The following is a 16,523-nucleotide window of genomic DNA, read 5'->3' as shown; positions in this document are numbered from 1 at the left end:
TGGAAATTTACCTCGTTCTTTTCCTTTTCTACACCTACTCCCCGCTCTATCAACCTCTACCGTGCACACCTACCCAATTCACCTGACAACGTTTAGCTCAGGCTATTTCATGAATATCTGGTGCTTACTTGTCTCCCCTCGACCTCTGAGACTGTCTTTCCCTCCTATCTTTGAGCACCCTTATGTGCAGATGTAATTGACTTTTCTGCAGCCTTTTCATTTTGATAACTCAAAACCAATCACTGAGCTTGGACAGGTAAAGGGGCATGATGCTACATGAAAAACACACACTTTCTTCCCCTTCCCTTCCTCCACAACCACAAACTCACAAATCTATTACGGCCCTAAGTTAGATACTAATGGTCAAAAAAACAGGTGAGTAACCACACTCATGACATTGTATTACAAAGCAGGAATGTCCATAAATCCCCCAAAAAGGCGAATTTTTATTAGTTTTACGACAGTCTGATGATTGGCAGGTGAGTTATAGAACAACTCGTAGATTATTGATCTATTCCTTTGGTTTCACTACCATTCTCTTCTTCACAATCTCAACTACCTGCCCCTGCAGCCCTCCTTGTATTGTATGAGCGCACCGTGAAACCGGTGTTTCTCGACCAAAGCTAGCATGCTGTAAGTGCACAAGTGTGCTCAGACATTTCATACCCTACTTTACCTTAACCTGCCTTACCCTGCATCCAATAATTGCCAACCTCTCGTTGCCACCTTTCCCTTGCTTCATCCAACCCTCACGGTGTGGTCTTTTAACACCAGGAGCCTTCCTTCTAACCTTACTGATCTAGCCATTCGTACTGATGTGGAATGCCAAAATCATGTATTATGTTCCAATTCCAATTCTGTATTCCTGTGATTTTTAAATATCATTGTCTGGATATCACAGCCTGCCTGTTCTCCAACACTCGTCAGTATTCAACTTCCTTTATCTGTAAAGGCCCAGTCACACCTTGACGTTTTAGCCAACGTATGCCGATTTTTGAAATTTTTTTCTAAAACGCTGGCACACGTTGAATACGTTATGGGTAAGTTTTGATAACATTGAGAGTACGCTGAAAAACACTGCCATACGTCGTTGTACGCTGGCTTTAAATGTTGTACTTTTCAGTTGTCCTCAAATTTTTCATGCTTGAAATTTCACGACGTATGCCGGCGTATGACTCACACGTTCCGCTATGCTGGCCACAAGTTGTATGCACGGTCTGCGATCGTTGACAGACGTCAACACATGCTACTTGTAAGTTAATCATAAGTTGAGACACGCCGAGGTAATGTTTAGCGTACCCGAAACTTATTTCTAACCTATGATTAACGTGTTGTTGGCACGTTACGCGATCGTTGCCACACGTCGACAGACCTTACTTTTAAGTTACTCATAGGCTGAAAGACGTCGGTATAATGGATCGTCCTTGCGTCAGCGTCCACGGCCACGGCCAGGACACTTATTTGCAGCATTCTTCAAACTTTTCTTCGGCATGACGAGGATGTTCACACTTCGATGTCTAGCTTGGCTATGATTCCAATTGTCCATCAGCAACGTCTATTTAAAATAGTCGAGTTTGAGCGTTTTAACACGTTCAGAAGAAACGTTTCAAATTTCGAAACCCCAGCGTCAAAAAAAAACAAAAAAAAACAAAAACAAAGGCGAGTGACAGCAATTTAAATCGTTCATTGTAAACAATGAAAATAGCTGAGTGGTACCGTTTAAAAGTCGTTGAGTGTAAAAAAAAATCCAATTGTTGAGCGCAAGCGTCTACTTTCAATCGTGGAAATGCAGCCATTTAAATCGTTGAGTGGCAGCCTATGAATAGCAAACCCAACGTCACCGGCAAAAATAAACTGCCACACGATATGGATAAGTTAGGCTATCATTGGGCATAGTTTGTGACGCCGGCTACAAGATAATTATTCGTTGGTATACCATATCTATAAGTTATCGAAGCTCTCTATGCACATTATTAGTTCATTGTGCATTTGTCCAACCCGTTATGAATAGACCTAAATCGTAAAAACAAGCCATAGCTCATTGTTGAAAAAGCCCCATAAAAAATGAGTCGCGAAGAACTTCGAACAATGGTGCAAAGATGTCTCCTGCCCGTGGACACGCGGACGCAAGGAGGATCCATCATAACCCACACCCTCCCCCTCACACTCACCTACTACTGCCAACATGAACAAACTACTACTAATACTACTACTGATACTGATACTGTTACTGCTGACATGGACAGCGACTCAAGAAGGACTCGAAAACACTGTTGGGTTCCCCTTTTATGAACACCATTTTTATATACCAATTCCCAAAACCGCTGGGAACACGTCTTTATATGGCAGTTGTAAGTTAGAAACACGATCATTTATTTTTTTTGTCGACCGGAATACGTCATTGGAATACGTCTACATACGTCGATGTGTGTTGGGACTACGTAAAGAATTGGTTCAAAGCACGTCAAACATAAGTTAGAAATAAGTTTCGCGTAAAAAAGACATTACCGCGACGTGTTTCGACTTATGAGTAGCTTTTAGTAGCGTTTGTGGACGTGTGTAAGCGTCCACATATCGTGTGTAAAACTTATCCCCATCGCATGCGGAACGTGTGTCATACGCCGAGTACGTCCTAAAATTTTGAACATGTTTAAAATTTCTTGACGTACTCTACTTACTACGACGTATGATAGCGTACTTTAGCGTTCTACTCACGTATACCAAACTTACTCATACCGTATTTGACGTGCCCCAACGTTTTAGACACATTTTTCTTAGGTCGGCATACGCTGGCAAGATCGCCAAGGTGTGACTGCGATGTTGACACTTCCATTTCTACGGCAGTTATGATTCGAATCGTTGTGCGTCAGCCTTTTAATAGGCTACATCACGACATCGTCGGCGATGCGTGCAACGCGCTATGCCTAAGTTAGACTACCGTTGGGCATCGGTTGTGTAGGCCGACAACAGGTTCAGCATTCGTTGGTATAAGTTATCTATAACACAACGAAACGTTCTGTGTCCGTTACTAATGCGTTATACATAAGACCAAGTCGTTATGAATACGTCCGAATCTTTAAAAACAAAAACATCAAAAGTTCAACGTAAGCCAGCGTTTTAGATACATTTTAATACGTTGCCATCGCTGGCTAAAACGTCAAGGTGTGACTGGGCCTTTAGTTTGTTGTTCCATGAGCCTTGGTGTCTGAAAAAAACAAAATCTCCAAAACATCATGTGTTGCATATGTTTTCTTATGATGCAAAGAAAATGCTAAAAGAACATATAATTTATCATATAGCTGAACGGGTGGAGGTTCCAGCTGTACTCTGTATCAGTGCGAGAGCAAACTATTTATGTATTTTCAGGCAGATGACACAAGCATGTATGAACACACGTCTCATTGTTTCCTTCCTGCCGTTGCCAATGTGTAAGCCCCCAGGCCTCGTTGTCCCGAGGGACGTGACGGCAGGGTTGATGCCCCACAACCACCTCCAGGTGCTGCCTAACCATTTACTTTAGATCGATTTGAACTACGGTCGATGCCGAGTTACCGCATCCATCCCTTTCCATCGCGTGCAATTAGCCAGCTTTATTTGGGCCCAAGCGGTGCTTTTTGGACCTCCTTTTTTTTCATTGGTAAGCCCTTTTGGTCTTGCTCTGCCTGGATTCCTGAGAACAGGTGCTCATGTCAACAGCAGCCAAATCCATGACATCCGTGTGTGTAATGTTACTGAGTCATGTCCTGTCCTTGATAGCAGGAGGTCAGGGCTCAGGCCTGCCCTGGAGGTGCCTATCTCTCTTCTTTTGAGTGTAACAACAACTTACACAGCAATCTGCACTTGGCAGGGGGGAAGAAAAAAAAAGTTTGACAAAACTGGGTTGGATTTAAATGAAGCGTTTTCAACTTTTTAAAACTTCCTTCCAATTAACTGCTGCATTATTTTTGCGCACAAGAGTAGGCCCTTCTTGATTCTCGACACTCGTAGATCTAAAAAAAAACGAAAAAAAATTTTTTTTTTCTTTTCACTTTGATACAACAAAAGATGTTTCCAGAAACTCTGCCATTTCATGGTTTGTTTCTGGTTTTTCAAATCAGTTTTGCAAGCTCTTCCCATTAATTGAGAAATAAACCTGCTGGTTGTTTATTTGCTTGGAAGTGATGATAAAAGAATGTCCAGGCCCCTTGAAGCGGCGGTGAGTAAATCAGGGTTAATACCCCATGTGTAGATAATGATCCCCACACTTGTTCAACACAAAACAGGTTAAAATGTAACTTAACAGAGCACCATTAGATTAATTATTTAAGGAGTGTTGGGCTTTTTCAAGTTTAATAAGCAAAGAGTATACTGTGATTGTATGTACTTCATCTGGTGATTTCATACAATGTGCACTTAATTTAGGACAAGGGTGGGGGGGGGGGCTCGTGGAGAGAGGGTTGTACTATACAAGGCATTGGGGTTTGGTCAAATAAATTCCACCATATTTGCAGACGTAAATAATAGATAGGCTCCAATTGATATGTCAGGGCTATAAAATGTGTTTACCTTTCTGTTAACACTTCTTAGTTATTCCTGTTTTTTGTTTGCCAACTCGTGACTTGGTGGCTCCGCTGTTTCCAATCCCATTGGAATCGAAGAGTTGACACTGCTTTGTATTAGGAAGGGAGACCTCCATTAAAGGCCATGTGTTGAAGGCTGAGGGATGGCCGGAGAGTTCAGTTGGTAACGAGCTCGCCTCTGAGCTGTCTGACAATGAATTTGATCCCCTGGACCAAAACTGCTGCCCTGGTTCAGCATATTGAGGAGGTGCTGCAACTCGAGGACGTCAAGTCCAAAAGAGCATCATCTAGAACTGGTCTTTATTTAGCAAAAATAATAATTAAATGCGAGCTCTTCCAGTTTTGCTGTTGGTTGGTTGGTGGTAGTTTCCTGAGATTTATTTCTTCAGTTTCATTGAATGTGTTCAAAAGCAAAATAAACTCAAAGAACCAATAAAATCTGCTGTGCAGCCAAAAGTTCCTTCATCGTAATTAGGCCTTGTGAACCACATGATCAAATCGCTTTTAGTTAAACAGTTCACAGCAGATGTTGCCAAATAATTCTACCGGTGGAGGTAGCACCTTCGACCCACCACAAATCAACTCCCCCCCCTCCTCACTCAACACCACCACCACTCCTCAACCCTCCCCCAACCACCACTCCTCAACCCCCCTTCCCCACCACAACTCCAACCTACCACTACACGTCAACTCCTCAACCCCCCCACCGCACAACTCATCTCACCTTTTGAACACCTCCGCTCCCACCTCCCCCCACAGCATTGTGCTCCACACTTCCAGGCAGATGGTATTGCCCATCACACCGGTTGTGCACATCCGATGGATTGGATCTGGTCGCTGGGTCAGCGTTCGTCACGGGACCACAAATGAACCAATATTGGAATGGTTTACGGTCCTAAACTGCTACAGACCTCCACTCCGGTGGTCTAGAGCTCCAGTCGATCTCCTCTGCACCATGGTGGTTTGAATTAAAAAAAAAAATCAGGAAACCCAGGAACAACTATTGGAAATACAAGAAATCACGGTAGACAAGATGCTCAATAAATAACGGGACACATCTGGCAGTCGACAGTCACAAACAGGGATGATGGGACATGCAATCTTAGACACAACAGAAATAAGGCCGAACCCAAACTAATGGCGCCAAATACCAGACTCTGAATGAAGGGGAAAGGAACAGGCGAGGACTTGTGATGGGCAGAGTTGGTCTCTGGGTCCAACAAAATGGTAGCTTGAGCAGGTTGGTGGTGTAGGGTGTCAGGTAGCGATGAGGGGAGCTGAGGAGCAATGATGGTGGAGGCAGCTTTTGCGGCTGCTTCTTGTTTGGGTGATGAAGAAGAAGAAGAAGAAGAAGAAGAAGAAGAAGAAGAAGAAGAAGAAGAAGAAGAAGAAGAAGAAGAAGAAGAAGAAGAAGAAGAAGAAGAAGAAGAAGAAGAAGAAGAAGAAGAAGAAGACATGTTGTTTTCTCATGGTCCAACTGATATGCCATGTGCTTGTACAGACACAGAGACCACCTTTTCAGCACATGTGGCTGGTCCCTCATTGGCTGCTTGATGGTGTGAGTGTCACCTTCATTTGGGTGGTTCCCTCCCTGTGGGGTGAACTCTTGAAAAAGGTGAACTCCAGGGCTCTACAGCCCACTATGCCACCATGGCTTGTGGTCCGCTGGCCAAACAACCCGTGATATGTCCTTCTTGTTGTAAGCTTGTCGTGCTTTGTCAATTCCTTTGTGCCCAAGTCCTTCACCTAGCCTCACCTGTTGCAAGAGATTTTACGTAACAATCCTACCCCAACCTACTCGATGAAGGACACTCACTGCCTCCTCATTGCATGTATGACAAGACGACTTACCTCCGCCAGTAAATTTAACCTCCTCGATCACACAGTGCATACTAAAGTCTTATTACAACCTATGTATTGATCCCCCTCCATTTCCATGCAAAAGTATACATATATATATATATATATATATATATATATATATATATATATATATATATATATATATATATATACATACACACACACACACACACACACACACACACACACACACACACACACACACACACACACACACACCTCATACATTTTTGGGCCTGCATTGGACTACTGTATTCGTGTTTCTCATTCGTAAAGGTTTTTGAACGTCTCACCTCTGCTCCTATATCCCCCTTTTTTCTTCCCTCTGCTCCTCTTTCTCTCCTTTCCTCCCTCTTATCTTCCATTTTTATAATCTATTTTTCTCAACCACACACTCCTGGAAATACAATCCCATGGCCTGCCCTTAGCCCCGCATCTCGCTCTGGCCCGGTGGGTATTCCTGATCTCATCAACAGAAACTTTAAAAGCATAAAAACTACGAGGTGACATTTGCTCTCAGTGAAGTCCAAATATGGAGAAACTCTATAATTGGGCCTGAAATACATCATCCTTGGTTTGTGGGCTTCCTCAGGAAGGATGTTTTAAATGAATTCAAAATTCCATCTGAGGCTCAGACACTTCTCAGAGGACTCTTTGTTTTTTCCAGTCCAGCAGCAAACTCGGTAAAATTTCAGCCATCATAAACCTTACTGCTTGGTTTCCGCCTGCGTCGGGGCCTCCACGTTATCGCAACTGCAAGTGTCTTCCGCTTCGTGCTCGCGTTTTCTGGCCCATCCATCTCCATGTCTGTTAAAGTGTGTAACTGTTTCCAACCACGTGACATCCCCCGTTTCTTCCTCTGCCCGTGTGTACCACACAGGTGTACCCTAGCGGTGACTTTATACCAGGCTCTAATACTCGCACGCTGCCACGGTCTACCTCCCTGCTCGGTCTTCCAGGCCATGGATAAGATGCGCAAAGAGGTGAGCTCCTCATTCCTCACGTGACTTGCATTTTCAATCAACTATCAAGGGTCGATTTGCACATTTCCTTCCTGAGTCACAAGAACGTTGTTTTTTTTTTAATCCAAATTTATATTATGACTACTCAGCCGTTCTTGGGCTGGGTGTTGGCAGTGATGATTACACATGTGCACAAGTCCTATAGTATGATACATTCGTTCCTGTCAACACTGTTCTCACAAGAGTGGGAACTAAAACATGCCCTTCATTACTGTCTCAAAGTCTTTTATGAGCCTCGCTCCTGAAAAGAAAAGAAAAAAACATCCTTCAAGCAAACGTCTCTTTTTGAGATACGAGCTGAGAGGGTTTCCTGCAATTTTGGAACTCTACAATGATGTAATCCATATAAACAATCAAACATGATGTTTTGATCTGCTGGTTTGGGTTTAATTCCCACGGATTTTCAGTGGAGGTTCCAGTACGTCACATATCTACCCTTATCGTGGTACCCCGGATAATCTCCAGATTTTGTGCATGGGTTGACCACCTAACCTCGTTTGGATCCTGACAGTCTAACCACTCCAAATCTAATCTCCCCTGTGCTATTGTTGAGTGTGCACGCACCCTCGCCAACAACATGACTTTGTGTGACTCTCAAATGGAAATGCAGCACCGGTTTCCTCCTTGGATTACTGTAGACACATCTAAACATGATTTGTTTGTACACTCAGGGTACCCGTGTTGAGAATGATAAAAAGAACCATGGTGTGCGGAATCAAACCCCTTCTGCTGTGCCAAGGTGAGGTCATCAGCATTGGTTATATTGATCACCATAGCCATCGATTGGTCGAGCGGTTACCCTTTCAGATCAAACTTTCTTTAATTAATAGACTTTTTGAAAATATGAAATTGTTTGATGAAGAGTTTGAGAGTTGTGATGTGAGACGTGTCTCAAACTGGAAATAACGTTTTAACGATAATCCCAGACAATCGTGGAGTTTTTCATTTTAAAATAAGATTTGGGAATAAATATCCGACAACATCGTATTCCCATTCTAACACAACAATTCTTTCTCACCGTGACGTCATAATGTCGCCCTTGAATATTGGAGGCAGCACCAATGTCATTACTTTGGCCGGTAGGTCAAATGCCACCAGTTATTTCATCACAGAGAATGTAGTCCTTCATAGGAAACCTTGAGGTGGTTGTTCGTGTGCTCGCAACTCCCTTGTGTCCATTAATGGTCTGGTGGTATATTTTTCAAAAGGCTAAACCATTGCGTACCTGTATCCGGATCCGATTTCCAATTCCTACCACACACCTGATTCTCTGGAAACAATCAGCTGCAGCGGAACTTTAAAATGGCTCCGACGGCGCCAACTTCGAAACGATGAATGTCACGACGAGCGCGTCAATGCAGTTATTCCTTCGTAGACCGTAATGTCTCAGCAGGCGGAGCAAAAACAACTGATTTTGTTTGATTGTGAAACGTCACTTTCTTTTTTCATTCTCGTCTGGTCACTGAACTCTTCTCACCATTCAATTTCAGGTTATTCCAGTTGTTCTCCCACCAAGATACTCCATGAACGAGCTGATTTTCATGAAGACACGGCGATCTACTTGAAACACCACCCCGCGAGGGTGGACATCTCTAAGCACAATGTTCCGAATCCCCAAGCTAGTCTCCAACACCCCCCCCCCCCCCACTTTTCATTCTCACTCAATCACCTCTCTTAAAGCACATAGGCCACCTCCTTCAGTCGATGCGACTTGGCTCATCCCAATGCAGGTTGAGTTGGAAACAGTCGCTGCGATTGTCTGTCTCATGTGGATGGTTTGCGTCATTGTAGATCACGTGACATTATCAAAATAGTGTCCTTCACGCACAATGTGCATTTTGGACTTGTCTGGGCCTTACATTTCACAAGGAAAGATTTTCAGAAACATTTGATAATTACTAAGAGTCGGGGGCCTTTTATGGTAACACTGTGATTCCTGGAATCATCATATATAATATATCTCCCTCTTTCTCCACCACAACAGACACTTTTCTCATGAGTCACATGATCAGGCGCAGTAGTTGACACAACAAATGCTGTCGGAATGAGTTAGGAAGACACCACGAGTCAAGTGAAAGGGTTTGGTCGGGTCTCAGAACCCAAACGAGTCAAAAATCCTCGACTCTACCAGTGTATTCAACCAATCTGTTGTAAACACATCATTAGTTGCACGACTATTAAGGGTGGAGTTGAGTCGATGTAAGGATGCCCTCAACCGTTCAGTTACTTGTTCCTAACATTTGAATGCACCATGAGGGTGCTTGTCTCCTTTAACTTCACCGTTTCGCAATCCCTAATACCCCAAACACCTCAAAACTATAGGACCAACAGCTAAGCACACTCCTCAAAGGACAGGCTGTCTTACATATGCCGGAGCTTGCAGGTTTCCCTCCAGAAAGGTCTTTATAGTATTTAATGAAGAGGTTGGTTTTAATTTTCATAAACCCGACATTGAAAAAGGACAAGATCACCAACATTGGCTTTGACGATCAGATTTATGTTCGCACGATATTGATGTCACGTAAGGGTTCAGACTTCGGACGCTCCGTTGTAAATCTGTGCGAGTGTCGTGATCGCCGCACACTGCCAGGGTGGCCACGATGTCTTGTTACCCCTTGTAAAAATAGTGACATTGCCTTTTATCATATTAGCTGACAACACTGAAGGGTTCCACAAGTTATACCACATACATTTACAGTACTCTTTTAATTTATTACACATTTTATAGCATATGACACAAGCCTTAAGTGTCCAGAGGATCCGCTTGTGCTCCATCATTGTCATTACGGAGAATAATTTTTGCGCTGCATGTTCTGTGGGCTGATGCGATGAAAAGCAAGTCTTGCTGCTTGTTTAAGGTCATCAGTGGTTGTGTAGCGCTGCTTTGCAACAATCCCTTTTATGAAGCCCCAAAGGGATTCTTGGCGGAATCGTTGCTGGAGGTCGACGCGCACCTCTTCCATTGTTTTCTATGTTTGCGGACGTTCGTTAACCCTGACACTGACAACAATCCGTTGTTCAATGGTGCAATTGCTTGTATCGCCCATGGTTACATTCACTCTATCTGAAAAAAGGGAAAAAGAAAACGAAACAACACTCTGCACACAAAGGCAATGTCACAATTTTTTACAAGGGATGACGAGACATTGCGGGCACCCTGTACGCCTCTCCGATGCTCCGATCATCACGTAATCAATATGAGAAGCCACTGTTGTCTGGCCGTAAAACTCGAAACTTGGCATCACGTGACCATGCAGTCATATTGCTTTTGGCCATACCTCCGGAATGCCTGTGACGCTTCCTTACATCATGCTTTATAACTCGTACATGGGTGTCTGGCATGTACAACAGACGCAAGGTGTGTACGCACCAAAAGCATCATTCATTCTGTTGTTAGTCCTTGGAATGGTCTTAACTCCGTAATCCACGCAAGTCACAGCACGACCACTTGGGATTCATAATTATTTATAAAATCGATGCACCAATGGCAAGCTTTCAAACACATATTGTCTCTTAATACTCTTTCCAGACAGTCGACATAATACTCCTTTCCAGACTTGCAATTACACTGTGCTGCCAAAACGCAAATAAATATCGTTCATATCGCGATTTCGATTTCGAATCGAATCGATTATAATCGGTTGTGACCACACAAAGTGCGTGATCACATGTGCATTCAGATTACCGGCTAAATAACGTGCATGAAAGCCGGTCCACTGAGCTCGTGTCGTTGTGGGACAGAGGTTGCACATCCAGCCACCTGGTTAAAAGGCAATTCGGATTTCGAGTTGAGCATTGTGTTTTTTTTTTGTTTGTTTGTTAGTTTTAATCTTAAAAACGTGAGGCTGATGATTTCTAAATTAATATTTAATCGTTTTTAATACTCGATCTTTAATACACATTCATCCCTTTTTTTTTTTCTTTTTTAAAATCATACTACCAACACCATGCGCTGATCTGATGCATCAAAAGAGAAACTTCCGAATCGGAACAAGACTTGAGTTCATTCGTTTCCTAATCACACCTGTGGGTTCGACATTTGCACGGGTCGTCGAGAGAGTGGGTTGGTCTGGTGGATGGTTTAGGGACCAAGTATTTTAAACGGAGTCGAGAAAGGGTGTAAATGAGGGAAGGAGAGTAAGTTGGAAATGGGAATAAACTTCAGCACACACACGCAGACACACACACACACACACACACACACACACACACACACACACACACACACACACACACACACACACACACACACACACACACACACACACACACACACACACACACACACACACACACACACACACACACACACACACACACACACACACACACACACACACACACCTGTACAGTTCATTGTTCATTGACAATTGATAATCCATTTGGTTTTCATTGTTTTAAATACCGTGCACTTTGTGGTGTTGTAAAATTGTTTTAATATATGGTTCCGTTTTGATTTCATTGTTGTTCGTTTCGAGATTTATAAACGTTTGCAAAAAATACTTCTTTGTGATAGACCTGTGGCCGATGACCATTGTGGACTTAGCAAAGGTAAACTCGTACCTAGACGGGTCACCTTTTCAGGGATTGTTGTTCCGTCGTACGGACTCGAAGTAACTTTTTTCTTATTTTATTCAGTTTAATTGCCCCCTTTCCCCCACAAATATACATATTGCACGTTGTATTCCAAAAATATGAACACGAACTATTATTGTACTTGACATATGTTCTCTCCATGAGTCACTTTATGAAGACAGGGTTATTGCGGTTCATGAATTGTTTTGTTGATGCTTTTGTACGTCGTTGTTCTGCGCACGGAGCACCGAGCTTCATCTGCCTTGAACACAATGCACGGCCTGCACAGGAATTCCACGTCATGACGTGTATTGTCACGGCTTGAGTTGTACTGTTTATTAATTTGTGTTTATAAGTGCTTGTCAATAAAGAGCTGGAGATAAAACCCTGTTCAGCAATGCATGGAACGCACAAACTCAAACGGGAGAAATGGTCCATTTGGACCTTTTGTATATTGTTGACAATTTGGGTCACCCAATCAAGATGGAGTTAGTTAGACTTCAGTAAACCATGTGCACTCCGGCCACCACAAAACGCTTCATTCCGCAAATCACACTGAGGTGTGTGACGGAGTGGTGCTGAGGTGTGTGACGGAGTGGTGCTGAGGTGTGTGACGGAGTGGTGCTGAGGTGTCATCCACCAGACGGCGGACTCCTCGGGTTAACCTCAGATAATGTCCACTACAAGCCTTCAATAATGTATAAAATACAGAAAATGTGAAAGTTATAGAGTACAAGAAGAATCTTTCCTTGCTATTATGATGTCATGCTATTTCCATACTTCTGCTTGAAGATTTTCAAGAGCATGGATTCAAAGCAGGGAACCCACCCCCCCCCCACCCCAAAATTCAGTGTAAAGGGAGAAATCGGAGCTCTGAGCTGTGATAAAGTACCAGCACAAGAAAGGCTTGCCTCCCTAGCAAATACATTATGAATATTGTAGCGATGCTCCTTCATAATCCATGGTAAATAATTGGGTAGCTGAGTTCAAGCATGGCAGAACAAGTACTTAAAGTGAACATAGATAAGGTCGTCCTGTTTTGGTGGCAACGCCAGAATTGGTGGACCAAGTGCGTGAAGTAGTGATGAAAGACAGACGAACATCCCTCAGAAATGTAGCTGAGACATTGAATGTCAGTTTTGGTTTGATTCAATCAATCCTCTCAGACAAATTGGACTTTGCAAAGGTGTCAGCATGGTGAGTTCCCTGAATGCTGACAGTGGACCAGAAGAGAGCTCATCTGGACATTTCCTGTGAGCTGTTGGACCGTTTTCATGCAGATCCAGATGGCTTCCTTGAGTATATTGGCACATAGGACGAGACGTGGGTTCACCACTTTAATCCAGAGATCAAGCAACAGAGCGGACAGTGGAAACACACAGGGTCTCCACCCCCTCAACAGTTCAAGAGGACATCATCAGGTGGAAAGGTCATAGCCACTGTGTTTTAGGATTGTGATTGAGTGATAATGGCAGACTTTTTTGAAAAGGGAAATACTATTAAGGAGTATTATTCTGATGAACTGCACCAGTTGTGTGATGCAATCAAGCAAAAGAGGTGAGTGAAATGGACCGACATGTGCTGCTTCTCCAAGACAACACCTCTGCACACATAACCCAACTTCTGTTGGCAACTGCTGCTAACTGTGGGTATGAACTTCTGCCACACCCACCCTACTCACCAGATCAAGCCCCCTCTGACTTCTATTTATTCCTTCACCTGAAAGAAGCTTGATGGGGGAACATACTGTATATGAGAATGACAATGCTGTGATGGCAGCTGCAGAGGACATCCTAGAGGAGCATGACAAGGCATTCTACACAATATAAATAGCCAAGCCAGAGGACCGATGGATGAAGTGCATTGCCTGGAAAGGAGATTATATCCGTACATCGAGAAATAAAGTGAAATTAAAGTGATTGCATAGAGTTTTCCTTGTTGGGCCACAAACAAACTGTTTACCCCTTGTAGATAGATCAACTTGAGTTTGGACTTGCATACTATATTTTACCTTACATTTATCCAAGCACGAATATCCAAGGCCAACTCCACTCTTGGGTTACTGACTTCTTCCACTCCAGTAGCCAAAACGTGTGGCTCTCAACAGAATCCTTTAATATCTTGCGATAATAAAACATTTTCTGTGCAATATTTCATCGTGACATATTTGTGGATGTACAAAAAGTATATATTGTCACATCAGAGGGGTATGTGCAAAATGTGACGTTAATTTTCCTCAATCCAGGAGGATAAAGTCTCTCCATCTTCTCCATTAAACTGCTCTGAGATCTGATTAATTTTGTCGCAACTGTCGCAACGCAACGGAGGTCATGGACTGACTAAATGCTGTAATTTTTCTTTGCTCTTTGCAACTTTTTTTTTGTATACATAGTCGAGAATCGTGGAAGAGCTCATACACTGAATGGATCAGGAGGTGTCAGATAAAAACCAGGATGCAAAACATGCAGACAGGTGGTCGACAAGATGGACACAGAAGGAAACTCCAAGGAGGGAGAACTGGAATGTTGGAAGGAGGGATTTGGGTAGGGTTAAGGAGAGCAAAAAAGATAATGTTTTTGGATTGGTGTTGATCTGAGATGGTGGTCAACATCCGTCTCTTGAAGACCTGGAGGGAAGAATGAGATTGAAGAGCATGTGGAAGTTGATTCCACAAGTGGGGAAAAAGAAGAACAATTGACTAAAGGTGAGTAGTGATCCTGGATTTAGGTAGTTCCACCAGAAGGGGGTTGATGGTGGACTGTGTGGGCCCCACAAAAAACTGGGGTGGGAGGGGGGACAAAGCACGGAAATAGCAGAGGGTGCAAGAGCAGAAATGAGATGTCAGAAGACAGAGAGACCACCGACCTGTCTGTAATGGCAAAATGATTGACCCATAAACTCAAATTCAGCGTAGGAGATTCTAATAATCTTGAAGGCCTTGGTTTCCACAGCGTCAAGCTCAGCAAGATGTGAGCCTGCCCAGAGGGGAGGGCAGTACTCCATTAAGCTGCGCATGAAGGCCTTGTAGGTGGATAGAAGTTTAGATTTGCCAATGAAGGACTTTGTATGACGGAGGATGCCCAGTCAGTGACTGGCTTTGGAGGCCAACCTTAAAACGTGGTTTTCCCAAGACATATCATGGCTGACAGTGAGACCCTCGAGTTTCAATGACTGAACTTCCTCAAGAGGATTGGTAAGAAAGGAGACAGAAGGGTTTTCCAGACAGTCCTTTCGGAGAGAGATAGTGAGAGTGTGAGATTTGTCAGGATTGAAAGACAGATTTCAGGTGTTTAACCAGCTTGTGATTTTGTCAAGATCTGAACAAAGGGAAGAGGCTGCAGCTTGCCTGTCCCAAAGATGAGGGATGTCATGACAGAATGTGGAGCCATCAGCAAACAAATGAAGAGGGTTTTCCAGAGTCAGAGAAATCATTAATGAAAATTAGGAAAAGGACTGGGCCCATAATCTGTTAAACAGATGATGTCTAGTTTATCGGGAGCGGCCTGAGTTGAGAGATCTATCAGGTTAGAGCGAAGACCTCAGATGTTTGAGGTCCACACAGGAAGAGATAGGGGGAGGAGGCATTGGGAAGGTGCAGGATTGGGGGGAGGAGACTTTGTGGGGGGCAAAGTGAGGCTTTGGGGTGGGGGGAGGGGGGTGAGGGGGAGGTTTGAGTGTGTGGGTATGGAGGAATGTTTGTGTGAGTGAGAGGGGCAGGGGAAAGATTGTGTGCGTGAGGTATGGGGAAAGGTTTGAGTGTGTGACGTGTGGGAGAAGGTTTGGTGTGAGGATTGTGGGGAAAGGTTTGAGTGCAAGGGGTGCGAGGAGTGCTTGAGTGCGAGGAGTGTGGGGGAATGTTTGAGTATGGGGTGCGGGTGAAGGCTTGAGGGTATGTTTTAGAGGGTGAGGAGAGGGGCAAGCATTTAGGGGGTGGGGTGATGAGGGAAGCATTTAGGGTGGTGTGAGGAGGGAGGCAGAAAGGAGGGCCATGAAGCTTGGAGGGGTGGGGTTATAGTGGTTTCTTTTTCTGATTCCATATTCCCCATTTTGACAAATGGAGATAAGCATCATGAGATGGGGAATTGGAACACTTGTTAAACTAAACGCACAGAGAAACACTGCTGTATGAGCAGGGAGGGGGAGAGAGGTATACGGATGAGGTGCAGAGCAGACAAAAAAAACTCCTTTTCAAGAAGAAGAAGAGATATATAGTGGTGGCCAGAAAATAAGAGTTTGTGCAATATTTGTGAAGGAGAAACAAGGGTTGAAATATATTGTGCTATATATCGTTTTTGAAATATCAAGCTATAAATCGTTTTTGAAACTTCTATACAATGTTTTTGAAATATCGCGCTATATATCATTTTGAAACATTGTTCAAAACAACGTTTTTGAAATGGTGCGCTATATATCATTTTTGAAATATCGTGTGATATATCGTTTTTGAAATATCGTGCTCAATATCGTTTTTGAAATATCATGCTCAATATTGTTTTTGAAATAT

The 16,523-nt window shown here is 43.4% G+C and overlaps 1 protein-coding gene and 1 pseudogene across 1 annotated transcript in view; both read left to right on the top strand.

Moving 5' to 3' along the window:
* LOC147020331 (phosphatidylinositol 3,4,5-trisphosphate-dependent Rac exchanger 2 protein-like) overlaps nt 1–12,404 on the top strand; it is a 134,802-nt gene extending 122,398 nt beyond the window's left edge. The window contains exons 38-40 of the mRNA XM_085895632.1: nt 7,303–7,405; nt 8,116–8,183; nt 8,935–12,404. Coding sequence (XP_085751758.1) covers nt 7,303–7,405; nt 8,116–8,183; nt 8,935–8,971 — 208 coding nt within the window. The 3' untranslated portion in view covers nt 8,972–12,404. The remainder of the gene's footprint in view (nt 1–7,302; nt 7,406–8,115; nt 8,184–8,934) is intronic.
* Nucleotides 10,730–14,315, top strand: LOC147020330 (histone-lysine N-methyltransferase SETMAR-like; annotated as a pseudogene).
* The last annotated feature ends 2,208 nt before the right edge of the window (nt 14,316–16,523 follow it).

Source organism: Eptatretus burgeri, chromosome 9 (assembly GCF_056783735.1).
Source record: "Eptatretus burgeri isolate ZD-2024b chromosome 9, Ebu_testis_v1, whole genome shotgun sequence".
In the NCBI taxonomy this organism is placed as follows: domain Eukaryota; kingdom Metazoa; phylum Chordata; class Myxini; order Myxiniformes; family Myxinidae; genus Eptatretus; species Eptatretus burgeri.
Note: the sequence above shows the minus strand (reverse complement) of the source record. Positions and strands in the feature narration are given on the sequence as shown.